This window comes from Tinamus guttatus, unplaced genomic scaffold, assembly GCF_059628265.1.
Source record: "Tinamus guttatus ecotype Peru unplaced genomic scaffold, ASM5962826v1 Tinamus_guttatus_pri_ptg000172l, whole genome shotgun sequence".
NCBI classification, from domain to species: domain Eukaryota; kingdom Metazoa; phylum Chordata; class Aves; order Tinamiformes; family Tinamidae; genus Tinamus; species Tinamus guttatus.
In genome coordinates this window covers 5,466,558-5,492,176 of record NW_028288706.1, presented here as the reverse complement: position 1 = coordinate 5,492,176, position 25,619 = coordinate 5,466,558, and the positions used below count along the sequence as shown (strand labels likewise).

Here is a 25,619-nt window from a genome sequence, read left to right as displayed (position 1 = left end):
GGAGGATTTGGGCAGCCAAAGGAGCAGCTGCTTGTTCCTGGGAAGCGGTTTAGCCAGGGTTGCTGCGTGGGAGACCCCTTGTCGCTCTCCCAGGCCAGAGAGTGATGAGGTGAGCGGGGAGCAGAAAGAAGACTGAGAAGGAAGACCCCATTGTGGAGGCTTGGACACCCTTGCACGTGTTGCCGCTGCTCCTGTCATCAGCAGCACTAGCAGTGCTGCAGCCCTATGTGGGAGCTGCTCACAGCTGCTTTGCCCGAAGCCTCGGTGTGCTGTCACTTCAGAAATTCCTCCTTAGAGCCCAAGAGATGCCCTGGGAGGGCTGAGCAGAGGGAAGCAGGACAGACGAAGAAAGGCAGGTCAGAACTTGCTCCTTCCGCTGCCGGCCACAGAGCGACTGATTGCTGCCGCACTTAGCCTGTAACCTCGAGTCCGGCACAGCAGGGACCAGCGTGACATATCTGGCAGTGTGAGAATGGGTTGCAATTAGCGTCAGAGGAGGAAGTGTTCGTCAGCCAGGTACGTGAGCAGGGGTGAGCTCTGAGCGGGGCTGCGGAGGCTGCGTCGTCCCCTCGCACCTTGGGTGAAAGCGCTTGTGGCTCCAGCAGGCCCAGCTGGGAGCTCCTCCTCGTGCCAGCCCTGCTGAGCTGGCACGGGGCTGCAGCCCCTGCTCTCTGGGGACGGGCTGGCGCCTGGGCCTCCCTCCGCAGCTCCGGGCTGGCTGGTGCTGCTGCGAGGCCAGGGCTGGTGCTGGGCACCGGGGCCTGGCGGGCAGGGAGCCCGCGGGAGCGGCCGCGGGACACAGGTGCTGCAGGAGGTCCCGTTTTGACTGGCAGCGCCTCCTCCTGCAGGACCCCCGCAGCCATCCCCAGGCGTGCGGGTGCCGCTCTGCCCCCCTGCTTTCCTACAGTCCCAAAGCAGCTCCCGTGGGAGGGCTGTGTCTCGCTTGTGTTTTGATTGAGAGGCATAAAATGGCTGCCTAGTCTAACCTTGCTTGGTGGGTCCGCGTTAGAGGCCCTGTTCCAGCTGGTCAGCCCGCACAGCCCCTTGCCCTCCTGGTCCCTCTGTGGGGCAAGAGCGCAGCACCCCCAGGACCTGTTAGGTTTTTTCCCCCCAATCGTGACAATGTTTACTGCCTTTACTCTATGCCTTCTCTCATTAAAAGTTGTAAAGCCGAGTTGGAAATTCAGACTAGAGAGTTTGACTTCTGTGAGGCCACAAAAATACATTCCTGGTAAAGATCTTGTGCAAGTTACTGGCGAATACAGTAGTCCCAAGGGAATGCTGCTTACAGACAGGAAAATCTAATACTGAGAGGCGCTTTTCATTTTTGCATCCAAAAGAAAAAAAGAAAAAAGAAGGGAAAGATGACTTGCCAGGACAAGCTTTTCAGCTGGAGCAGGAATGGGGCTGACCAAGTGTCATGAGTCGAAGATGTGGGTTTAGGTCCAGGTTCAGCAGTTCTGCCATCTTGCGAGGGCTTGAAGTTTTGACTCTGGTTCACAAGGGCTGGGGGCACCTGGCATAACTTGGCCTGAAGGAGTCTAAGAGGCCTTCAGCTCAGGTGGATGGACGTGCTGCTCTCCCAAGAAGGCAGCATGGGGTCAGAGCCCGGGTCTGGCTCAGAGCAGCCCTAGCAGCAGCCCCGTGGAGGTGCAAGCAGGACGATGCTTCCCCGGCTGGAGGTGACATGTGCCAGTCTGGAAGAAAAGGGACACGCTGCGTCTACCTGTCTGCACAGAGCAGAGCATGGGCAGTCCTGCTGCCCGGGCAGGGTCTGCTCCATCCTCACTGACAGCCCTGCTTCTTGTGGGTGAGACAGGGTTGGTCTCATACACCCCAGGCATGATAACTTGCGTTGATATGACAACAGATGAACTGATGTGACAGCTCATGTGACAGATGGTTTCTGAGATGGCTTCTGCTCTGTGAGATCACAGCTGAGCAGTGTGTCATGCCTATCCGCTGTCATTGTCCCCCTGAGCGGGAGGGAGGAGAGGACACAGATGTTTAGGCACAGACGTGCTGCCCTACAGAGAACCTCCCGCTTCTGAAGGGGATTAGGCAGCTCCTATTTTGGGTCTCAAGGTATTTGCTGTAGCAGAGCTCTTCCTTTTAGCATCCCCTGTCTTCAGAGCCCCAGATCTCATTCCTGGGGTGAAGTGATGGACAGGTAAACCTTGGTGCAGTGCTTATTTCCAGGGGATCATCCCTGAGGGCTCCTTGTAGAGTGGTCAGTAGATGGGAGCATCGTGGTAGGGCTGTGAGTGAATCGTAGAATCATTAAAGTTGGAAGAGACCTTTAGAGATCATCTAGTCCAACCCCCCTGCACACGCAGGGTCACCTAGAGCATGAAGATGTGGGAACTAGAGCTGGGAAGGGGCCAGCACATGGTCCTTCCAGGGAGCGCTGGCAGCAGTCCAATGCACCAGGTGCCCTGTAGAAATGGGAAAGAAGGAGATGTGTACATTGATTTTGCTGCTCTGTAAGAGTGATCCTGGCGCTGCACAGAAATCGGTAGGAGCTTAATCTGCATAGTGTTGAGCCCTGTGCTGGGCTGCATCCTCACCCTGTGGCATAGTCAGGAAGGAGCTACTGGCACTTGGCTGGGGGCAGTTACAGTGCAGAGTCCTAACAGGCTTTGTGGCTCTTCTGGAGTCTTCCTGTGCCTGACGGGGTGCCTGGAAAAGAACGAGATGCACCAGCACCCAAGGAGCCACGGACAAATACACCTTCCCCTCAACCATGGCCTGGGGTGAGAGAATTGCTTGTCCTGATTGTTGTGAACCGCAGGATGTACAATGTGTCCCTGCTTCTCTCTCCTAGATGTAATTAGGGCCAGATTCCACAACTGTCAGAAGAAAAGTGTCTTTACAGCCAGCTGAGACAAGTGAATGCTTTATCTTTCAGTTTCTCATCAAGAGAGTCTGTAATTCCCCTGGAAGATATCCCTGTGTGCTGATTCACTGCCTGCTGACAGGAACACATTTATGTCTTCTTGTTGGGCTGCTCTTTGTAAGAGATGGGATGAGGGGCAGCAGCAGGCGAGATGCTGGCTAGGTAAATCAATCCGCTGGCTGGCTGGAGGGCTGAGTGGCTTCACAGGCAGATGGTGGTTAGATGGGGAGGTTGAAAGCTTGATTGAGCGAGAGGCAAAGTGATGTAGTTATTAGCTGAGTGGCTAGATAGGTGTAAATGGACATAAGCACAAACTACGTTAAGCAGCTAGTGAAAAGTCTGGTGACTCACATTCACCTTAGTGCTGAAATGTTTTGTGGTTCAAGAGGAAGTGTGAGTGCAAAACACTGGACCAGCACCATGGTGCTCCATGGCTTTTGGACACCCAGGTCACTCAGCATCTTGCTGTATGTCCCTGTTGGATCTCACCAAGGCTGTGGTGAGAGCAGGAAAGCTGATGACCCCCCTGTGCACCTCTGCAGCGTGAGGGGAGCAGTGGCAGGGAGCCGTGCTGCGCGTGCAGCCCTGCCAGCCCGGTGTGATGTGACCAGCTACAACGGGATCCTGCACATCCTGCAACCCCCAGGCTCAGCTTCAGAGGCACTGCCATCCTGCGCGGTTCCCCCTGCTCCTGTCACAGCCAGAGCTCCCTGGGAGGACAGCACTCATTCTGCTCTCCCCTTGCTGCCTTCCAGCTAGCCAGGCTGCTCCGTCCACCCTTGTGTTGTCCTTCTTCCCCATTAAACCTTGGGAATGGGACTCTCACTGGGCACCCCCAGGGGAGCGGGCTGTGCTTTCAGCAGCTTTGATTGTTAGGGGTAATGAAATGTAAGACAAGAGAGAGCAATTTCCCATTCCTTAATTAGCTCCCCAGGCTCTGTGCACTTTATAATACTGTGGGCGACGCAGCTCAGCTTATCAGTGTGATGAGCTCCATGCTGCATGCAGAGATTTGGGGTTCTGATCCCACACGGCGGGTCAGGCCACGAGTGAAGGGGACCGGGAGGGAATGCAGGGACCGTGGTGGCTTTGGGGAGGCCTGGGGCAGGTCTTAGCATGGCAGAGGAGAGAGGCTGGGGAAGCTGCTCCCAGGAGGGCTGCCAGGCTGTGAGGGGATTTCTAGCTCTGAGCTCTGGACACACTGTGTGGTCACAGAAATGGGTCCTGCTCTTCTGCAGGCTGCATTGCGCCTGCTCCTGCAGATCCCGTTGCTGGAGCTGCCCTTGAGCTTTTCTCTTAGAAAGCTTTTAACCTGGGCACAGATGTTTTCCTCTGTCAGAGCAGATCTGCTGTCAGCAATTCTTATGGCTGGGATCTTGCCTAGGCAAAGGAAATGCATGTGCAGCTCCAGCCTGAGCCTGTGCAACCTCCACTTCTAGCTGGGTCTGAGATCCCGGCTTGGAAATGGGGCTTCTCAGCCCAGCACAAAGCAGTGATGTTCAGCCAGACTGAAGTGCCTTTCTCAGCCTAGTAAACAAGCTGGTTGATGAAGGCTCTCACATCACTAGCAGTACTCGCACAGCAATGACCATGTCTAGTTATTTGCAGCACAGCCATTTTAACAGAATTTTAACCTCTTAGTGTGTATTATTCTGATTTTGTATTGTTCTGGTGCGTTAATCATGCATTCAGGGTTGGTGTGGTAGACAGTTCCAATCAAGTGATGTTACAGAAAATAGCTCCCATCAAAGTCACTTGATCGCTTTCAATGCAACTGGGTATTTGATGCAAAAAGACATCCATAAAAGCTCTATCCTGCCATAATGTGATATATTAATTAATGAACCCTATTTCGGCTTTCCCATTACTTTCCTGAGCTGGCATCAGTCTGACAGGCCTGTGTTATCCTGTTTCCTTTTGCAAATCACTATGCCAGTCCTGTGAGTGTCGCAAGAACTTGGAGATTTAGTGAAAGCCATTGTTGGCTGTCCTGAGAGTGCCTTGAAAACTTCAGTGCAAGATTTCTGCATCTGCTGATTTATAACTGTCTGTTTCTGGGGTTTCTGTGAATTGTCATTGTTCATTATTGCTGGGGAGCATTTCAGTACTCTGTGATATGAACACATTACTTGTGCTCGTCAAGGGGTAACAAAAGTGTTCATTAACTCTTCTGTCCTGTCTGCACTTTTATTGCAGCTCCCTGAACTCCTTCTGTTGGTTGTAAAAATATTCTTTCTTCCCTTACTGGTAGTTTCCTACACTTTTTAGCTTCAAGCTTGTAAATTATGTTCATTGCCTTTACTTTTTCCTTTTGTTATTTATTATGTATTGGCTGGGGAGAGGCTCTTTCCTAACTGCTTTCATTTTCTCTTCTATGCTTGACTTGTTTTTATATATCTAACTACATTTAACATTTTTCTTCCTGCTGCATTGTAAAAAACGTTCTCAGCTCGCAGGTCCATCAACCAGAGAGGAATGTTAATCAGTCAAGCTGAAGTGTGAAATATAATTAATTCATGCTGCAGTGCTTCAAGTTAGGAAGCTCTCTTTGCTGGCTCTTAGAAGGTCCAGGGACCTTTGGCTTCTGTCAGGAAGCACTTGCTAGTGTTACCTCTCAGGGTGGAAATTTCCTGTGATGCAGCAGCTGTTCTGTGTGTTGGCAAGATGGGGGAGATTCCTAGCTGCGTTTATTAAAAACTTCTCAAGGCTGTTCTGTTCACTCTGCTTTCAATTAATCTGAGGAAAAGACCTCTTGAAAGACACGGTTCTCCCAGAAAAAACCTTCCCAAGCCAGCAGAGACGAGATTTTGGAGAGCTGCAGCACCACTCCTGTCCTCTCCTAGGATAAGTGGTTGCACCAAGAGCTGCTCCTCTTGTGTTTTCAGCATTCAGTGATGGGGACTGGGTGATGACCAGATGCTGAGCAGTCTCATTTCAGTCCTTGCTTGCAGAAGTCCTACCTGATGACTTGCTTTTCCCAAAGGAGTGTGACACACCAGCGCTGGTGTCCACCTGTGTCCTCATCCTAGATTCCCGTGGGGCTCTCACAGGCACCAGCCCTGAGTGCGGTGATGGGCCAACCTTACCTGGGCCTCCCCACAGGCCCAGCATCCAGGGTGCCCATTTAACCCCAGCCTGGGCACCCAAATCTGGTCGAAGGTGTGTTGTGGGCATGCTGGTGCCCAGCCCATGCTGACAGACTGGTTTTCCAGGTGGGCTCTGGCCTGTGTTGTAGGTAGTTAGTCTCTAGCCCAATGTGTGTATATGAATATATAAGGGAAAGTCTCATGCTGGAGAAACAAGAAAAAAGTGCTGCAAACTCTGTAATGATGTGGAGGAGCTGAGGTAATGCTGCATGGGCCGCACTGGAAGGACTTGGACATGTGCTGTGTGGTGTCGCAAAGGACATGCCTGTCCTGCTTCGGGTGTTCAGATGTTCAGAAGAGGGTGTTCGGGAGAGCATTGTACCCGCTCTGCACTGTGGCTCAGTCAAATTCAAGCAAAGCCCAAGTCCTGAACTCAGGCCCTGGTCTCGGTTTCGTTCCTTCCTTGTGACGTTCATCCTCAGCGTCCTGCCAAAGGGCAGGCTGTGAGGAACCTCCTGCGTGACCTGAGTGTGTGGCCCACGACGGGGAGACAACCTTGGCTGGTGAAGCCATTGTGTGCCCGTCTGCTGGCCGGGAAGCAGCCTGGGGTCGAAGAGCTCTGTGCTGCTCCAGGTAAGCTGGAAACCTCTGGGGAGGTGCTGAGGTATCTGTGCGCCTCTTCCTGGGATGGGGGAGAAGTGACGAGCAGATGGGGCCTGGGAGACGGCCGCCCTGACAGGCTTTCACAAGGTCATCTGTGAGAGTACAGGGTCAAGCACTTGCAGTAGAGGCATGGAAGAGGACTCAGCTTGTGACTATTATTTCAGCTATGGCTGCAAAGTTTTAGGTTCATTTGGGCAGGAACACCACAGGTGGCTGTTGTAGACAGGAAGCCGTGCAGGGCACAGGACTAGGACTTCTCTGTCTAGCAAAAGTCAAGAGGAAGCAGTTTGTTGGAGGCAGACAGTGCTAATGGTCTTATATTTTGCAGCAAAAGCTGCATATTTTGCAATTCTAAAATTTTGCAGTTTGTGCTGCAAAAAAGTGCTGAGATGCTCCAGGAAAGTCATTAGCCTGCTCTGCTCTGGGATCTGTGTGTTTGCATTCCTGTGCCACATATTCTTCCCAGGTTCTGCCATTCTCATCAGTGAGGTCTCTCTGTTGTTTTCAAGTGTCTTCCATTTCTGTTTTTTTTGACAAGACAAATCGATGAGAAAATGTGGCTTGAGTACAGGATGAAGTAATTTTATTAAAGCAGAATACTCCCTAATGGAAGGTATTTCTCATGTGTCAAAGCTCTTGGCATAAATTGATTGTAATGCATCAATGTATGTAATGTGAGAAGGCACTAAACAATTTGCATTTAAATGTGTCTTCCTCTGGACAGAAAAATGGAAACTATGTCATGGACTTCACCCAGATCCTTTTGTCGATGCAGTAGCTGATAGTAGTAGCTGATCTGAAATTTCAGGCAGCCACAGTCCAGGAAAAATGGTTGCAAGGCTGAGAAGGCTGCGGGGGCTGTTCAGGCTTGGTCTTGCAGGGATAACTGTGTCTGCAGGTCCCAGGATGAGCAATGAGTTAAACCACTGCTACTTTCCAAGAGGTGGCATCTCCCACATTAGTGTGTACCTACTGTGATGAGGATGAGTATGGGGGAGTTGATGGCCTTCATCCTTTGCAGATATCAGCTCCTTTTGTGCAGAATCCCAGGAAGTGGCAGAAGAAATGGAAAGGATGAGACATAGCCCTCGCAAGCTTGTCTCAAGGTTACTGGAGACCAAGTTAAAAGCAGTGACAAGATTTTGGCAAGCTATGGAGCAAGCCACCACGCAGACCACGCTGCAGGCAAGCAGGTGCCACAGCCCACCGCAGTGCAGGGGCTGGAACGGGCACTGCCTGCAGGGAAGGTGACTGCGACCGAGGGGCTCTGCCAAGCAAGGGGCACTAGGGGCAAGGGCTGAGACTCCTGCTCTGGTAGGAGTCTGCAGTTCTACCAGAGCATTTTACTTCTCTACTTTCCTCTGCTGAGGAGAATTCCACTTTTGAAGACAGCTGCTATCTTAACTGTCACCGTGGGACAGTAATTCTTGTAATTCCTGCATCCATCCATCCATCCAAGAGGGAATCTACTCTCTCTTGAATGGATTTTGTGTCTGGTCTGATGTTATGTTTCTTGGTTCATGACTTGATGTGGGAACAATTGGATTATTTTCACTGACTTTCTCTAGCTATGTAGGAGGAAAAAATATGACTTGAGCACAAGACTGTATGGCAGTCGTGTGAACCCTGAAGCTAAATCCAATATATCCACTGAACATACTTTTATAAATAAATTGCATGTCTACCCAGAGATGTCAAACAGAATAACAACCTGGTATCCCACCAGCCCTGCTCCTTTTCCCATTGACTGGTGCCTTATTCATCCAACTGCAATTATTGCCCTCTGAAAGCTGAATGGTCTTGGTCAGCAGGGAGTGATGGACTTGGTGTAAGAGCAGATGGAGACATTTATTTCTGCCTGGATTAGTACTCTGAAGGCATCTGGAAGTGCAGTGACTCTTGTTCAAAGGCATAGCCTGGGTTATATTAATGCCAGTTTGTGCTGCAGGCTCCCTGATGGTGACATTTGTGCAGCTGTTATGCTGGGAGGATGGAGAAGCAGGCATGGGAGAGGGAGCTCCCATGAATGCATCCCAGCCCCGCAGAAGACATTCCCCATGCTCTGTGGAGATGTGTCCCTGCTTGTGTGTCTCTGGGTCCAGATAAATTTGCTCATTTTGCATCTCTTCCTTTACTCTGACATTGTTGCATTTAACAGGGGTCCCTGCACGAGGACTTGCCACCCAGCTAAATAATGGCTCATATCCATGCCAATATGTTTGAATTAGTGTTGGTCTTAGTCTGCTGTTAGGAGAGAGGTGTATAATTAGGGTTATTACAAGCAATTCAGTACCAGGCATGGAGAGCAATGGTCTTTCGTATGAGGAAGAAAACCTCAATGTGTTAGTCTGCTCAAATCATCCCAGTGCAGAGCAGAAGTGGAGATTTCCAGACAGCCCACAGGTACCTGTGATACTAGAGGGCAACCATGTCCCACAAAGAAACCCCAGGAGACCCTGCTGAGCCGACTATGCACCCAGGACAACTAAAACACGTTCCCTGCCTTTGGCGTGGGGGCTTTTCTGAGCACGTCCAGCCATGGCCAAGCGCAGGGCCAGGGCTCTGGATCTCACCCCTTGCAGGTGGAAGAGGCCGCCTTGGCAGGAGCTCTGCTTGCTCTGCCTCTGCTTGCTGCCTGCCCCCAGCTCTCTACCTGCCTGCTGAGGCTTTGGCTACGTGTCCCTGCTCTCCCACCCTGCCTGCCTTCGCCAAACCCTGCTCAGCTGCGTGTCTGTGCCCACTGCTGTGCCCTCCCTCGTGCGCTGGGCCCGCATTCCAGGTCCTCCTCCAAACCCCCAGTGCACCGTACGCTGCTCTGCTACAGCTTGAAGGAGGCCACTGGTGTGAAGCCGGTGCCTGTTTACTCCTGCACGGTCCTGCATGGCCTGGGCAAGCGTGAGCGAGCTCCTTCCACTGCCCTCGCAGAGCACGACAACTTGTGGCACGTTGCTAAAGCTGGGCATGAAATAGGTGCCGTGCTCATCTGTGTGTGTTCATCCGACTCACCACATGTCCAGACATTACTGCTGTACGTGCTATTGGATGGAGATGGATTTCTTCTGTCCAGTGGAATAGATACAGGTGACAAAGAAACCCAAGAAAATTGTTCACACTCTGCAGGTCAGGCAGAAATAAGATTTGTCAAGTTACTTATAGTTGAAGACATCCATAAATAACTCAGCAAATGCAATATCTTGTTCTCCTAGCTGCTACTGCTGCCTTCCAGAAAGCTGCGTGCCTTGGAGCCTGCCAGGAGCCCAAGGGATGCCCTGCTCTAGGGAACAGCTGTGCCCAGCATGGCCAGGGACACCTTCTGCCAGTGGGGAGGACACCTACCCAAAGGTTAGCACTAAACTGAGGCAGTGTTGGGGGACTCATCTGCTTTATTTGGTCCTCTGAGAGAGATGATTTCCAAGTGATGTACGTGCTCCTTTCTGCTCCCACTGGGGTCCCTCCTTGGCCTTAGAACAAGCCTCAGTTCCCTTGGAAAGCTGTAAAGCCCCTGCAGGGGACAGGTGCCTCCCAGAAATCACTGAAATATGGAATAGTGCCAGTTTTCTTCTTCAGGAGCTCCCTGCTTGCTCATGCTGGTGACACAGCCTTCCTGGGCCCACTGCATGCTGCTGTGGTCTTCCCCCTGGGTTGGGAGGGAAGAAGCACAGTCTGCTTCTTAAATCATATTATAACCTTTGCATCGAACAAACCCTTGGACAGAAAGGGGGTCAAACTTCGCTGCTCTTACTACTGCATCTACTGCAGGGGGTTCTCTGTTGGTGTGACTCGTGCTGGGTGCAGGTGTATCTGACACACGAGGAGCCGAGTCGCGCTGTGCGGGAAGTCCCGCCGCCAGCTGTGGCCGGCCTTGGCACCGAGCTGTGCACAGCTGTCTGCGTGTCCTTGTCACCCCAACTGGCAGGGGGTGTGTGGGCCGTCTGCGCCACAGCCTTGCTGGAACACCCTGCAGTGCAGAGGGACGTGGCTCGGCTGCCTGCTGCCGCCACATGCAGTGTTTGTGGCCTGGATTTGTGTGCTGAACTCTCTGTTACCTGGAGGTTTCTGTTGGGGATATTGTGTTGTTCATGGCGCTGGTTTTTCTTTTTTACTTTTAATTGAACATGTCTATATAAAATGCAGTTGCTTCTTCCCATGGTTGCATTTATTTTATTTCAATCTTTCATTTTTTATTTTTTCAGTTTTCTTTGACCTTAAAAGATCTTGCCAGACTCTTAATTCCTGATTTGCTCTAGGTGTCCGCCACAGAATGGGAGACTCAGCCAGGCTGCCCAACAGACTGAGACGTAGCCTTGGTTCTTGATGGGTCTCAGGTGAATCCTGCCACTTCCCCTTTTTTGGTGTTTTTACCTGTCATCTGGAGCAGCTGTGCCCTGCAAGAATGACAAGTCTGAAGTAGTGTTACAAGAAGGAAGGTCACCAAGAGGTGCCACCTTTCAAAGCGAGCAGCATGCTCTTCACAGACATGGTCACGACACCTGCTGAGCTGGAGATTGACTTGATCCAAGCTGGGTCCCTTGTCACCAGACTGCTGACATGTTCACCCTGGCACAGAGCAGGAGAGATCTGAAATGCTGGTGGTGGAAGTCGTTTTGTGCACAGTTTATTGTATATGTTTGGAAGTGGGTGCCATATTCACATGTGTAGATTCAAGATCTCCATGTACAAGAGGGCATGAATCGGATGACCTCGTATGGTGACATTTGGATCAGATGAGGATTTTTTTTTGGAAAGTTTTTCCTGGACATATGAGCCAAAGGAAGTAATCCATATGTGAAAAGGCAGATGCTTCCCTGAGACATAGAAAGAAGGGAATTAAAGGCAAAGTATGTGAGATACCTGTTTGGGTATCAGTAAACCCTCATGTCAAGGCAGGGACAGATAGAACAAGCAGAGGCCTAGAAAAATTGATTTATGAGGGAAGATTGAACCAGGCTTGTTCTGCTTCTCTCCATCTCTCAAGGCCAAGGTCTTCATATAGGACAATCACTGCTGCAAAGCCAGTGCAACACCTTTTCTCTATCTTCAGTCTGTGACAGACAGTCCATAGTTTCATTTTTTTGGGGGGACAGATTAGACACTAAAAAAAAGAGTTGATGGAAAAGATGGAGGAGCCCCGTGTGGGAAGGTTTTAAAATCTGCCAACTGTGGCCTGGGTACCTGGGGCCTCTCGGCAGCCTTTTTTTGTGGTTCTACCATCAGCTCTGCGCTGCACTAGTTAGTGAGGAAGCCAGTGAAGCTCGGCTGGAGTTAATTTGTTTGCTACTTAACAGGTTTTGATTGTATTACTATTGACATTTGACTATCTGGGCATACAATGTCCTTACATGGGTGCTGGGCTCCCTGTGTTCTCCCGTGTTTTGCTCCAGGGCTCCCCTGCATTGCAGGCCTTTGCTAATGCTTCTCCACGGCTTTGAGAGGGTGTCTGGTTTGAACTATATCAGGATTCCAAAATTAGAGGTGGTACTTAAAGTTCTGTTCACTGTTGTGCCTCACCTTGCTCTCCATTGTCCTTGGACATAAAAATAAAAATAAATGAAAAGCAGTCATAGCAAAGAGTCAAGTGTGAAAAGACTCATTGACTGTACGAGGTGTTCACCACTAGGAATATCCTTTTCAGATCCTGAAAAGATGGTGTTCTCCTGATTTAATCTCCTTTTCAGCCCATTTCTCTCCCTTTTTGTCTCTAGTGGCTATTAGCATGTTCTTTCATTTCCCCATCTGGAGGTGCTGCTGATCATGTTACTGTAGTTCAAGAATGAGTGTGCATTGAGTTATTGCTGCACGACCAGTAGTAGGAAGTCACTAGCATCCACCTCTGATTTCTTTGTAGCTCCTGCAAAGGTCACCTATCCCTGTGGCCTTTTCTTTGGGGATTCTGGACAAATGGAAGTAGTACACTTCTTTGGGAGGGGAATCCTTGCTTAGACTCTTGTATGCCAGAAATATAGCTTGCCCTCTGCTAATGTAGGAATGATGCAAGACAACCAAAAGGATAAGGCATGGCCCAAAGCCTGCTGAATGGCAGTCATCTCCCTCCTGGCTGCACCAGCATGGTCACAGCAGGATGCTCAGCCCCAAGAGCAGAGATCCAGTGAAGCCTGGGACCTGCTGGTGGGGGTAACTGGATGTGGAGGGCCTCCTCCCTGCAGCTCTGCTGGAAGAGCTAGGGTAGGTGTTGCAGGCAGCAGCAGCTGCTCTTGGCTGAGCTGCCTGGCTGGAGGCCGTGGGGTCAGTCCTGCACAGCTACAAAGCTGCTTCTCGGCCAGCGAAGGTTGCTCATGTTCTGACTCTGCTTGCCAGCCTGGGCAAAGCTGTCCTACGAGGCTGTGCCCTGCTTGCCCATCCTTTTTCTTCAGCTCCCTGCTTGGGCTCTGTTTTTCATAAATAACCGTTGTAGTGAGACACTCTGGGTGACGCAAGCCATGAAAAAAAAAAATCTTCATTTCTTCTTTCTGGGTCAGCATCTGATTTGGCTGTAATTGGTGAGCCAATAAATAAGTGCCCCCCTAAGCAGCCTAGTAATTACAGGGCTGGCTGCTGTTGCTCGGGGAGCAGGCACTGACTCGGTGCTGCGTGCGGAGCGCGGGTGCTGCAGAGTGGCCACGCTGGTCCTGTTCACGGGGGTTTCACACACTGCCCCTCTTTGGCTCTGCTGGGCCACAGCTCCCACCCCTGAGTCTTTTCCCTGCCACCAGTGCGTCCCAATAGTGCCACCAACCCTGAGCCCCGGCTTGCTGAGTGCTGTGCTCTCCAGGGATTTGGTCCCGGGGCTGGAAGCCCAGGGCTCTGTGCCTTGAGTTAAAGGTTGTGAGCTCACATCTAGTCAAAGGCAGCAATGGGTGGTGGGTGAGTGGTGCCAGGGGCACCCGGAGGCACCGTCTGGCCACAGTGTCCAGAGCTCAGCGCTGTGCTCAACACCTGCTGGGACACCCTGTGCTTGGAGCTGTGACAGATGTCTTGAATCTGCTTCTCCAGAAGATATGACAACCCTGAGAGCATCCCTCAGGTTATTCCCCTAGGTCTCCTGGGGTCAAAAGAGTCTCTCTACAGTGTACACTACATCTGCTTTTTTTTTTTTTTTGATGGATAGCTTCAATGAATTTGCCTTAATTGATGCGCCAATGATAGACAGTGATAGCACCTGAATGGTTACTGATTTTCTGATGTGTTATGAGTATTTCAGGACCACAGGTTGCTGTTTGTTATTAGTCAGAGTCTGGCAGAGGTGACTGAGGATTTCTTCCCCGGTAGGAACCATGCAAAAATGTTGTTTGTTTATGGCACTAGCCATTAGGTAAATTTACTACAGCAAGAAGGGACAAGAAGGTCCCTTGCTTCCCCTTGTCTGAGGCTTGGCAAAGGGTTCTAGTGATCATATCAGTCATTGAATGTGGCCATTGAAAGGGAGAGGTGACACGAGTCACATTTGCCTCTGAAGACTTGGCTCCTTGCTGATTTTTACGATGCTCTCCTGACCACATCAGCTAGGAAAAAGACCCCACTGAGGTATGGGGCAGCCCATCCACCATCCCAATGATCACTGTAAGCCGCACTATTACCTAGTCAGAGAAGTGTGTTTATTTGTTCTGGATTAGAAAGACACCTCTTTGGCATGTACAGCACCATCCCACACATGCAGATAGCCTGCAGACACCCCCACAGCCCAAGGGAGGAGGACTCTGCTCTTGGGACAGTGCAGCATGTGCCAAAGCCACCACTGCAACCATCTGCAGGTTGTGCCAACCACTTCCACCACCTCCTTCGCTGGTGGTGCCTGTGCTGCCTGCCTCCTTTGCCACCCCCGCTGTGGGGCTCGGGCTGGTGAATTGGGGCAGTGGGAGGCACTGTGTGACAGCAAATCAACATGTCCAGAGTGGTGGGTCCGAGAGAGGACGCTAAACAAAAGAGTTGGAGGGATGGCAGCCAAGACAGGCGCTAAGCCAGTGCGGTCCCAAGGAACTTTAGTCCTTGAAGTTCAGGTGGGCTGAGAATCAGGAGCAAGTCTGGCTCCCTCCCCACCTTTGCATGCAACACATCATGGGGAGATGGTTTAGGAGAACGGCTGGTCTGTGGAATAAGAAGAAATAGCACGGCCAGGAGGAAGATATAGCAGAGCTTCTGCCAGTGTGAAAGGGTAGCCTGAGGCTGGTGACACAGGTAGTGTGGCTGGACTACTAAGAACTGTGAGGAGGCTTGGAGGAGCTGGAGGGCGCTGCCAGGGAGGCCGGGTTCAGCTCACACTCGTTCTCTTCGTGCATCTGGGACACCTCAGTGGAGCCTGCCTCAAAGCAAGGCACAATGCGAGCAGCGTGCACCACATGGACCTTGTTGCGGGGTTTCTTCCTCAGGAGGCAGCTGAAGACTTTTTTGAAGCCCTTGCGGAAGTGCTTGGAGACCAGGGCATAAACAATGGGGTTTAAACAGGAGTTGGCATAGGCCATGCAGTGGGAAAGCAGGCGGAAGGCATAGGTGGCCTGATTGAAAGGGAAGTCTCCATAGAGATAGCGAAGGATGACCATATGGTAGGGCAGCCAGCACAGGCAGAAGAGGATGGTTACAATGATGATCATCTTGGTTACCTTCCGCTTGGCCTTCTTGGACTCTGACATGTCCTCCAGAGGGTTCACTGATGTCCACAGGTACTTGATGGTCCTGGTGTAGGAGAGGCTGATGACCATTACTGGGATGACGTAGCCGAAGACAAATGTACTAGTGTCCATGACCTTGCGCCTCCATTCCTCCCAGCCAGGCATGCAGATGTAGCTGGACTCCCACTCAATCAGGTCATAATAGCTTAGGTAGGGTCCAGCAAAGACCACTGAGAGGCCCCAGATCACAACCATGGCTGCCACGGCGTTGTAGGGGGTCCGCAGCTCCCGGGAGCGCAATGGGTAGCGGATGGCCAGGTATCTGGAGGAGAGATCAAAGCAACCAGCTCTGAGATTGCAGCCAGGCTCTACCTGGCCACTCAAACACTGCTCTGGGACACAAGAGTTTCTTTCTCAGAATGGTCCCTGAGCAATGGCCCGCCATGTTATCTTATGCCCTCTTGGATAAGTGGTCCGGGGTAAACCAGGACAGGATGGCTTATGGCCCTAAGCTACAGCCAGAGAGATGGGGCTGTGGAGGTCATACAGATCACTGTCACTTGGGCTACAGTCCCACTTATCCAGCAGAAAAAGGACTGAACAGAGAATTCAAGGCCAGGAGGAATCTCACTGGGTGACAGACACAGTTCAGACTCCGTCTCCCTGAGGACACTTCACCAGCCTTCCCTGGGTTTCACATCAGGCATGGAGGAGATTAGCTCATAGGAGCTGAGGCGGTGGCAGCCCCAACCTGGGCACAAAACAGGCCAGGTTTGGCAAGGCAAACCTTGCCTCCTGGCACTGTCTGGTTTCTAGACCAGCCCATAGCCGCCTGCTTGCTCCCCTCCAGCAAGAGCGGTCAGAAATGGCCAGCTTGGGCCAACTCTGCTCCCGCACCTCCCGGCAGCACCACGGGGCAAAGCTCACAGAACTGCTCTCGTGTTCCGCTCCATCACACACGTCACGGAGGAGGTGGACAAGCAGCAGAGGCGAATTCCCGTGTTTGCTTTGACATTCCTGCAGGAGCTGCGAGTGGATGACAGTGAGGAGAGAGGATTTGGTGCGGGTGGGGAGAGGAAGAAGAGGAGCTGTCAGCGCAGACAGGAGCGCGTCTCTGCCACAGCCGCAGCCTGCCAGCAGGCACAGAATGACGTTTGTTTTATGCACTGCAAGGCACGCAGAGCAGGTGGATAAGACAGGCTGTTGGTGTAAAGAGTCTGTAAAAATCTGTTGTTTGTATTTTGTCTTGAAAGAGGCCCGTGACTCTGTGAGAAGCATTTCATGTTGCGCTGAAATGCAGCCACCCCTGTCTTGTCTTGGTACCTTTGGAAGCAAGCACAGCAAGCGAGTCCGGGACATGTTCCCATGGATAGTAGGGAACGCTGGGCATTTACCTCCACACAGAGCTCTCCCTTGTGCTGCATCGTTCCTGCAGGAGCAGGGTAGTTGACACATTAGTGTTATGTGGCTGTTATGCATGTTATGCAGAGCCCTTGGAAATGATTTGGGTGGCACTGAAGGTGCCTTGGGACCAGAGGGAACAGTGTAATCTCCCAAGAGCCTGCCTCTGCAAATTTGGAGGCCAAATTCTTGGCTGAGTCTGCCTGAACTCTGTTTTGGGGACAGCATTAGTGTAAGCGAAGGCATGTGTTAGTCAAGTCTGAACCTGAAGCAGATCACAGTGAAGACAGGCTTTAATTCTGTTAAGTAAAGGGTGACTGGCCCAAATTTTTCAGAAATGAGTTTCCATGCTGCATGTTCCCATGACTGGAGTCAAGGGTCATTGCTTATATTGCCGCAGGTCGAATCAAGCCCCGCGTCCACATGGAAGCTGCTCAGGGAGATGCCAGGAGCTGCTCAGCCTGTGACATGGACACTGTTCTGCACAGGGTATAGGAGGGCCGAGGCCCAGGGATTGCTGGAGGACAGATTTTGTGCTAGGCCAGCAGGCCAGAGAAAAAAGAACTTTGGTGCAGGACTGAAATTTGAGCATCTGTCTTACAATACTACCTGTTTGCCATGCTGCTATCATGTGATGATTCTCTACAAGGTTGGCTTGAGGATAGCTGTTATTCCCTCTGTGCCGTCTCTAACACAGATAGGCAACTCTCCTAGTGGGAGTTTGTGATCTGCTGGGGACTTGAAGTCAAGTCTGAAGCACTCTTACCACCAGGCAGGTCTTCCCTGGGGAAGGTGCTGATAGGATCAGCAAAAGTTTTGCATTCAGGAGAGCTGGAAGGGCTGCTCTGTGGTTGTTAGAGGGAGACATGACTAGTCCCTGAACTGCCTTTGGCTTGGACTGCACCACTGCAATTTGAACCACCCTCCTTCCCTGCTCTCCCTCCAATGAGATGGTCAAACTAAACAACTGGGGAACCATTCCCTCCACACCCAGCCTCGAGGTGTCTTTAGATTCTTACCTGTCTACGGAGACAGCAGCCAGTGTGAAGCTGCTGGCATACATGGTGAGGTAGATGAAGAAGTGGACGGCCTTGCAGATGAAGGAGCCAAAGACCCAGCCCTCAAGGGAGTAGATGGTAGCCTGGAAGGGCACGCAGAAGACAATGAAGAAGAAGTCAGCCAGGCTGAGGTTGAGGATGAAGAGGTTGGTTGTGTTGTGGCCCATTTGCCCATTGCGCAGCAGCACCGCCAGCACCAGGCTATTGCCCACTGTGCCCAAGAGGAATATGAGGGAGAAGACCACAGGGACGATGACACTGGCAGGATTGAACTGGTAACTGTTGGAGGAATTCCAGTATCCAGCCAAGCTGGCGAAGTCCTCGTGCTCCGTCATTCTGTGCTGTGGCTGTGATGAGGTATCGGAACCTGGAGCAACACAGGCCAAGATGTGAGAGTCTGGAGAAAAAAACTGCCTGGCCTGTTAGCCTGCTGATGTGCTCATGGCTGACTGCAGACAACTGGCGCCCAGCTCTTAGCTCTGAGACCCATGTGCTTTTTGGCAAGTCCCTTCGAAGGCTGCTGGCCTGCAAGACACATAGGGTAGGGTTAGCTTGGCGGTTAGGAGTCTCCTGCTCCCCTCTTCTGGCTGTGGAATGATTGTGCAACCCAAGCTTGGGTGCCTTCTTGGATGGACTATGCTAGAAATTGGAGTTTGGGGGAGAGGAGAGGCCGGTATCCCTCCCTGTGGAGGGAGCAGAGTCCTGCTCTGTGGGGATGGAGCCAGGATCTCCCAGCTGGTCCAGCTGATGGAGAATGAACACAGCCCGCTAGATGCAGGACTGGAAATGCCTCTGGCAGTAGCAGCTGCTGCACAATCCCATGTGGTGCCAAGTCTGGGATTCCCCAAGGAGGGCAGCTCTGATGGGACAGTCCTTGGTTTCGTTTCAGAGTAACACAGCTGACAAGGGAGATACATTCTGCCTCTCTGCTTTACTTTAGAAAACCTGTTTCTAGCTATCGTGGAAATGATAACTACTGTTATCATTTGTCACTCAGCACCAAGCATATTTCTTAGCAGGTAGGACTGGGAGTTCAGTGCGCTCGGTGAGTGCTTTCCATGCGCAGCCAGCACCGAGGAGCACAGGGCCAGGAAGGACATGCTGGCTGGCTAAGTGCCTCGCCAGGTAGCCCTGCCACTGCTGTACGTCCCTGGGCTCTTTGGGGAGGTTCTCCCTGGTGGCCTGTGGCTCCTGCAGGTCAAGTCCCTTTAAGGGCAGGAACTGAGACAGAAGGTACAGAGGGCAGGTGCTCACTGACACAGCAGAGAAATACATCTTAGTCTCCAATGCGTTAGCTCTGGGACAGATCCCCAGCTTCTTGCAGTCTCACAATGCTGATAGCAGAAGATGGGAAAAAGCACGGGGTGAAAGCAGGGCTGCTCCTTATGTTCTCTTATGTGGAATACGCCAACTACCCCATGCTGGGGTGCTGAAATGCTAAGTGACTTGCAAGGAGACACTCGGAGCATCTCTGGCAGAGAGTGATGTCTTCACAGTATCGGCTACACAGGGTTATCAGAGGCAAAGGAGATGTGATGGGGAGCTCGTGTCTCCAGGGCTGAGAACCCCATGAGTGGCCAAGCTGGAACAGGACCCCAAGAGACTCAGCATTTTCTACCAAGGGTTCAAAACAGGCAAAGGGAACCTTTGCTGTTTTGGAAGACGTGGGAGCAGGGACTCCCAGGGTCGCTCTGCTGGTGCCATTGCTGTGCCCAGCACACGGTGCCTCAGTTTCCCACTCATACAGCAGAGCTACTAACACGAGGCCACGTTTGCTCTGCTGTCGGGCGAGGCAGAGTCCCCTTTGCCTGGCAAGGTCGGGGCTCAGCCTCAGTGACAGCACCCAGCACCCTGGCAGCCCAGAGCCCCTCGGGCAGCCTGGGCGCCCTGTCCTGCCGCAGCTCGGCCGCCCGCGCTCTGCCGGCTCCCTGCCCGCCAGCCGCCCGCCCCGCAGGACCCGGCACCCTGTCCTGCTCCCGGTTGCTCCACCACGGCGGGCAGCGTGCCTGGCTCTGCCCACTGCACCGGCAGGACCGGCTGTCCCGGTGGCAGCGCCTGCAGGAACCTACCTGGCCGAGTTTGTGCCAGTGCTCACCCTGCTGCGGGCAGCTGCCCAGCGCCGCTGCAGCCAGTGCTGCTGCTGGTGTCCGGTGCTGCTGCTGGTGTCCGATGCTGCTGCTGGTGGCCGGTGCCACTGCTGCCGCCAGTGCAGCTGCTGCTACCTGCTGCTGCTGCAGTGTCCGGTGCTGCCGCTGGTGTCTGCTGCTGCCACCCGCTGCTGCCGCTGCCAGGTACTGCTGCCACTGCCTGCGCTGCCGCCTCTGCCACTGCCGCACGGGCAGAGCCCACCGCGGGTGACAGCCCCGCTGCTCGCTCCGCCCCTGCCCCGTCCCGGTGCACCCTTGCACACACATCCACACGCACACAAATGATCCCCCCCGCCCCAAACACACACGTGCCTCCTTTTGCCCGCCCATCCCAGGCGCACACAGGTGCCTACGGGCCCGCCCCACACACCGCCGGCCACCCTTGCACTCCCCATGACTGCTCCCACTGCGCCTCTCACCCGAGCTTCGGGCCTCAAACACAGCCCTGGGCACCCCTAGCCCTTCCCACCGCCTCTTGCACAAACTGCCCCCCGCAGCCCCTCTCCCCGGCAGGCCCGAGAGGCGCTGGGGGCTGTTAGCAGCACCCGGTGTCCCCCAGCACCTCTGCCAGCGCCGGGGCTGGCGCCCCGCGGCGGGTGCGATGCCGGGGAAGCCGCCAGGGAGCAGCTCCCCCGGGCACGACCCGCGGCCACCCGCGCGCCCTGAGCTCCGCACAGCCCGGGCACCGCGCGGGAGCCGGGGGAACGGGGCGAGGACCCGCAGCCGCGATGGCGCTGAACCCGCCGAGCAGCCGCCTTGCGCTGCAGGAACCAGCGCGGCCCGAGGGGAGCCGGGAGCCGCGCGCTCGCTCCCGGGGACAGCCCCTTCCCCGCGGTTTGTGGCGCGCAGCAGAGCGGGACGCGACGGGGGGAGGTGGCCCGGGGGCGGGGCCGTGACGGGGCGTGGCTACTCGGGGGCGGGGCAAAACAGGGGCGTGGCTATTCCAAAGGGCGGGCCCATACCGTGGGCGGGGCTATTCCGGAGGGCGGGGCTATGAGGGGGCGGGGCCATGCCCTGGGGCGGGGCTTTGCCACCGCGCCCCCTGGTGGCACTTCTGTCCCCTTGGCCGCCGCGCGCCCCTCCCCTCCCCTCCCGGCGGTGCCGGCTGCGTCATCACCACGCGACGTCGCCAAGGACAGGGCGCCCGGCGGCGGTCGCTCCCGGCGGCGCCATGGGCGGCTACAGCGCGGACGAGAAGCTGCGGCTGCAGCAGCTGCGCGTCCTGCGGCGCCGCTGGCTGCGCGACCAGGAGCTCAGCGAGAGGGAGCCCGTCCTGCCCCCGCGCCGCCTCGGGCCCGTGGCCGCCTTCTGGGAGCGCTTCCTGCAGCCCGGCAGCCTGTGGCGGCACCAGGTGAGCGGCGCGGCCGCGGCTTGGCCTGGAGCAGGGACAGGGACAGGGACAGGGCCTGGAGCAGGAGCAGGCCCAGGCCCGGGTCGCACTATGTCCTTGTCGCCCGCAGGTCTTCAAGCTCTACCGAGGTGGGGTCTTCACCGTGACGCGCCTGCTGCTGCCCTCCTGGCTCGCCCTCTACATAATCAAGTACCACGTTATGGTAAGTGCGGCCCGGGCACTCGCGGTGCTGCCGTGGGTGCAGCGGTGGTGGAGGCTGCATCTCCTAATGAGCACTGCTCATGCAGCGTGGCCCTGCCAGGAGAGGGGTTGAGCCTTCTAGAGGGCAGAAGGGCTAGGGGAGAGATGGTCTCCTAAAGACATAAAGGCCACCTGGCTGGGGAGAAGAGGGTGACCCAGGGGCATAAAAGGACACGGAGGGATTCCAGGTTAAGCAGTGCAGGAAGAGGATTAAGTCGCCCTAGCAGCCCCAGGGGATTTCCTGAACATATTGCCTGAGTGTTGGCTGCTGGGTAGGGTGGCTTCTCCCAGCCTATCCATCCCTTGCTTTACTTTTTGTGCTGGGAGCGCTATGAAAACGTTCTGTGATCTGTTATGGTATTGATTGGTTTTCACTCTACTGCCTCCCTGGGAGCCAGAAAGCTGAGAGCAGTGACCGTTACTTTCCTGGTGACAACGAGACTTGCAGCTATTGGTATGGGGAGGGGAAATGGGCATTAAACTGACGATGGGCAAGACCTCCCATTCTGTAGTCCTATCTTGTTCTGGTGTTACAATTTGGCCAGCCCCAGGTGTTTATTTATCTCATGGGAAGAAGCAGGGTTAATGTGACATTTACTCTCTAGAGCTTGTATTTTAGAAGAGACATGTTGCATGTTTTGGATATCATACATCCTCTCAGTAACACTCCTTTCTCTTTCTCCTTGCCTACCTCTTCCTACCGCCTGTCCTTCAGAAAAAGCCATATGGTGTTGTTGAATCGAATCCACCGATATTTCCAGTAAGTCTGTTAAAGTTTCTTTTATCTTGTAGTTTCATAAAATACAGGCAGTAAAAGGGGTGGCTTGGGGAGAAAAGGTTCAAGATTGTGCAGTAGGTTTGCCAGGATTATGTCTAAAAGGATGTGCTTGGTACTGTGGACAGGCTGTCCTGAATGAGCACTGTGTAGTGATTGCAGGGCTTCTGAGCAGTCCTTGTTTCAGGGGCACCTTCTTTCTGTAACCACAAACTCTATTGCCTGGCTGATGGTGCACAGTGGCCCTGGGCAGAGAAGACAACATTCCCTTGTGTTATGGGATGTCTCATAGTGAATGGTGAAGTACATACAGGGAACGGTAGCTAAAGAGCTTGCTGAAATCCAAAGCTTTCCTATTTGGTTCTCAGATGGTTGCTTGTGCCCAGTTGTATAGAGAGCTGAAGTGCTGAGTCTATAACACTCTCAAGTGCTGGCATATCCTTCAGCTCTGAAAAGGGGCAAGCCCAGCCCGTGTGCCTGCTGTGGACAGACTAACTGCATGGCTTAATTACCATGCAGTAACAGGACCAGTATGAAGGAGTTTGGATGTTTAACGCCTCTGTGGAAATGTGATTATTAATGTATAGAACAATAGAGAGTTACAGAAAAGTGCCTGTGTCTACCTCTCCATGCCGAGTGGTAATTTCAGTAGTCAGGAGGAAGAGGTTGAGTGTTGCCTGCAGCTGTGTGGGCTTCGTCCCAGGCATCCCCAGAAGCCCTCCGTGCTCAGCTGCCCCCAGGCAGAGTTTTGCCACTGATCACTGAGATGGGGGAGTTAATGAGGTCCAGAGTAACTGCTGGGTTGTTGAATCTTAATTGCTGTGGACCTCTCCGAGATGTTTTTCATTGATTGGCATAGTGAGGTGGTGGGTAAATATTTTCGCATAAGTCTAGTTCAGCTATTTCTGCCAGTTTTGCCTTTTTCTTTTTTTGTCTGTAAAACAGATGAGAAGTAATTGTGCTTTATCAAACAACAGTAATGTTCTTAACAACTACATAGCCAAATACTAAAGATGAAACTGTGGGCCTCTCACATCAGCCTAACTACTCGGCTTATGTCAGCTCAGGAGGCCAAGACAGTGCCTGAACTTTTAATAAGGAGAAATTGGGCATCATATTGATTTTGAAAGATTATGTAGCTCTTCAGGTACCACAGAATTTGTGTTTTTCTTTCTTTTTGAGACTTAGCAAAAAGTCATACCTGATTGTATGTGGCTATCAAGTCTTTTAAATCTAACTCTTAAAACATGATAATTAAGTCAGAGCTTTCTTGAAAGAATATACTGTATAAAGGAATACATTTTATTTATGATAAATTACTGACTATGTTCTCTTTGGTTCCATTAGGGGGACAGAATTTTAGAGACAGGAGAAATTATGCCACCACTGAAAGAAGAACCTCATGATCACCACTGATGGTTAAATGCTGATTTTCTTCTTTGGCAACAAAGGCGATAAATGCAGCTGTTATAACTGTTCTATAAATGACTCTTTATTCTGCCTCTGTTCTTTTCCTTTATTTACTTTCCATCTAGTCAGTTTTGTTTCAGTTGCTACTCTCATGAGTTTCCTTTTCCTACAGTGAGTTTTACTGCTAAAACTATAGTTTTACTGCTATACTGATAGTAGTGAGTTTAACTACTAGATCCTACAGCAGGACAGCGTGTGCCTTCCAGTAACAGAAGTGCCACTCTACATCCTACGTGGGTTATGGAATAGTTTGCCCAAAAACAAGGAGGGAAGGCCTAAAGCAGTGTGTGTGCATGTGCACAGACGCAAACACACCAGCTGTCTTCTTCCAGGAAGTCTAGCAGGCCCTTTCATGCCAAGTGTTTTAGAGACCTCCATGTCATCCCATTTTTTTGCCAGTAGAGGATGGTCCTGGAAGTGGACAGTAGGTAGAACGCAGGCAACACCCCTCCTCCCAACATATGAATTAGCCTGATGACAATGTGGTCTCCCTGAAACTGCCTGTTCCCAAGATGAAGAATCCCTCCGCAAGTGAAGTCAGCTCCATCCTTCCCATCGGCCAAATTCCTGGCTTTGCAGGGACCCGCCATCCTGTCTTATGTCCCTCCCAGTGGAGCTGCCCTCCCCCAGCAGAGGCAGCTCTCAGGGCTCCTGGAAGGGCCAGCCATGGCCAGGGCTGTAGGGAGAGCACGAGGCCTTTGTGCAGCTCCATAGGCTCCTACAGAGAAGGGTGGTGCAGGGCACATGGAGAGATTACTGCAGCTGCAAGAGGGACCAACAGTCTTTATTTTGCATTTGCAAAAGACAGTTGTTGATAGATGGTCTCTGGTGTGACCTTCAGGTCTGGGGAGGAAAGGGAAAGCCCTACCATTGGTGCTGAGCTGCTTGAGGGTTGGAAACCTCTCAGGTCCCAATGGGGGGTTGAGGACCCGGTAGTCCACCATCTTTGACACCCTTGCTCAAGCTTGCGCTGCGGCAGGGGCAAAGCCGCTCTGCTGTTCGCCTCTTCTGCAACTCCTGCGCTGCTGCAGCAACTCTAGCGCAGTAGAGCACTGGCAAAAACAGACCCTGGCGTCACTCAGGCCTCGCCACGGAGTCTGTCTGGGGCCTGGTGGGGGCAGGGAGGTGTCACGGTGAGGCGGGTGCCCTGCTGTGACACGCTGCCATGTCACAGAGGTCTGCGACCCCTTTGGCTCATGGGCACGGCCAGGTGTGGGCCCAGTGTGCACAGAGGAGCCAAATGGGGCACTGTAGGATGCTGCCCCCTGCCCTCACCTGCCCCGATGGAGGCCATGGGGCAGGGAGGTCACAAGGGGGTGCCTAGACTTGGGCTGTCCTGGGGAAAGGGACTCTGGAGGTGTCCCCAAATTGGGGACACTGGAGTACAATTGTGGGCAGGTGGAGGAGACTGTGCTGGACTCTGCCCTGAAGGAAGGGGAGGACAGAAGGAGAAGGAAGAGCAGAGCTGCTGCTGCCTCTGGTCAGTCTCTGGGAAGAGCGAGCTCAGGCTCCTTGGCCTTTCCCCAGGCTCTGGGCATGGAGTGAGCCCAGCCGGGGTGGGGGGGGGTGGGGACAGGCAGTCAGGAAAAGGTTCTAGAAGATGTAAGAAAGTCCATAAAAGCCTTGGTGCTTCTCCAGCATGGAGGGCATCCTGGAGAGGTTCCTGCTGCCATGTGCCCTCTCTCCTGTTGCAAGCACTAGCAAATAAAGCTTGTGTTCGGACCATTCACCAAGGAGGCAGGCGTTCTGCAGCACTGTGTGGGGAGTCTTGGGCCTGCGAGGCTCTTGCACTTACATCTCAGCCAGGGCGAGGGCCGAGGGTTCAGAAGGGGAGTGGAGACATCCTGACTTCTCCAGTGTCCTTTCTGGTGATAGAATGATCCCAAGAGTTGTGTTAAGGGCCAGTGAAAAGGCAGACAGCCCTTTATT

The 25,619-nt window shown here is 53.0% G+C and overlaps 2 protein-coding genes across 2 annotated transcripts; one reads left to right on the top strand and one right to left on the bottom strand.

Moving 5' to 3' along the window:
- Positions 1–14,826: 14,826 nt before the first annotated feature.
- On the bottom strand, positions 14,827–18,049 carry LOC104577857 (galanin receptor 2b). The gene is made up of 2 exons (XM_010225364.2): positions 17,669–18,049; positions 14,827–15,570 (listed from the first exon to the last, which is right to left on the bottom strand). The coding sequence occupies exons 1-2, from the start codon at positions 18,040–18,042 to the stop codon at positions 14,835–14,837; spliced, it is 1,110 nt and encodes a 369-aa protein (XP_010223666.2). The 5' UTR covers positions 18,043–18,049; the 3' UTR covers positions 14,827–14,834.
- Positions 18,050–20,955: 2,906 nt separating this feature from the next.
- NDUFB6 (NADH:ubiquinone oxidoreductase subunit B6) lies at positions 20,956–23,724 on the top strand. The gene is made up of 4 exons (XM_088522991.1): positions 20,956–21,205; positions 21,315–21,407; positions 22,161–22,205; positions 23,568–23,724. The coding sequence occupies exons 1-4, from the start codon at positions 21,026–21,028 to the stop codon at positions 23,634–23,636; spliced, it is 387 nt and encodes a 128-aa protein (XP_088379117.1). The 5' UTR covers positions 20,956–21,025; the 3' UTR covers positions 23,637–23,724.
- Positions 23,725–25,619: the final 1,895 nt, after the last annotated feature.

What these genes read in the sequence shown, in the direction of transcription:
- NDUFB6 (XM_088522991.1), top strand. Translation starts at nt 21,026, where the DNA reads ATGGGCGGCTACAGCGCGGACGAGAAGCTGCGGCTGCAGCAGCTGCGC. An exon ending in GCAGCCTGTGGCGGCACCAG is followed by an intron (nt 21,206 to 21,314) that starts GTGAGCGGCGCG and finishes TGTCGCCCGCAG; the next exon opens with GTCTTCAAGCTCTACCGAGG. An exon ending in CGAATCCACCGATATTTCCA is followed by an intron (nt 22,206 to 23,567) that starts GTAAGTCTGTTA and finishes TGGTTCCATTAG; the next exon opens with GGGGACAGAATTTTAGAGAC.
- LOC104577857 (XM_010225364.2), bottom strand. Translation starts at nt 18,042, where the DNA reads ATGACGGAGCACGAGGACTTCGCCAGCTTGGCTGGATACTGGAATTCC. An exon ending in GCTGCTGTCTCCGTAGACAG is followed by an intron (nt 15,571 to 17,668) that starts GTAAGAATCTAA and finishes TCTCTCCTCCAG; the next exon opens with ATACCTGGCCATCCGCTACC.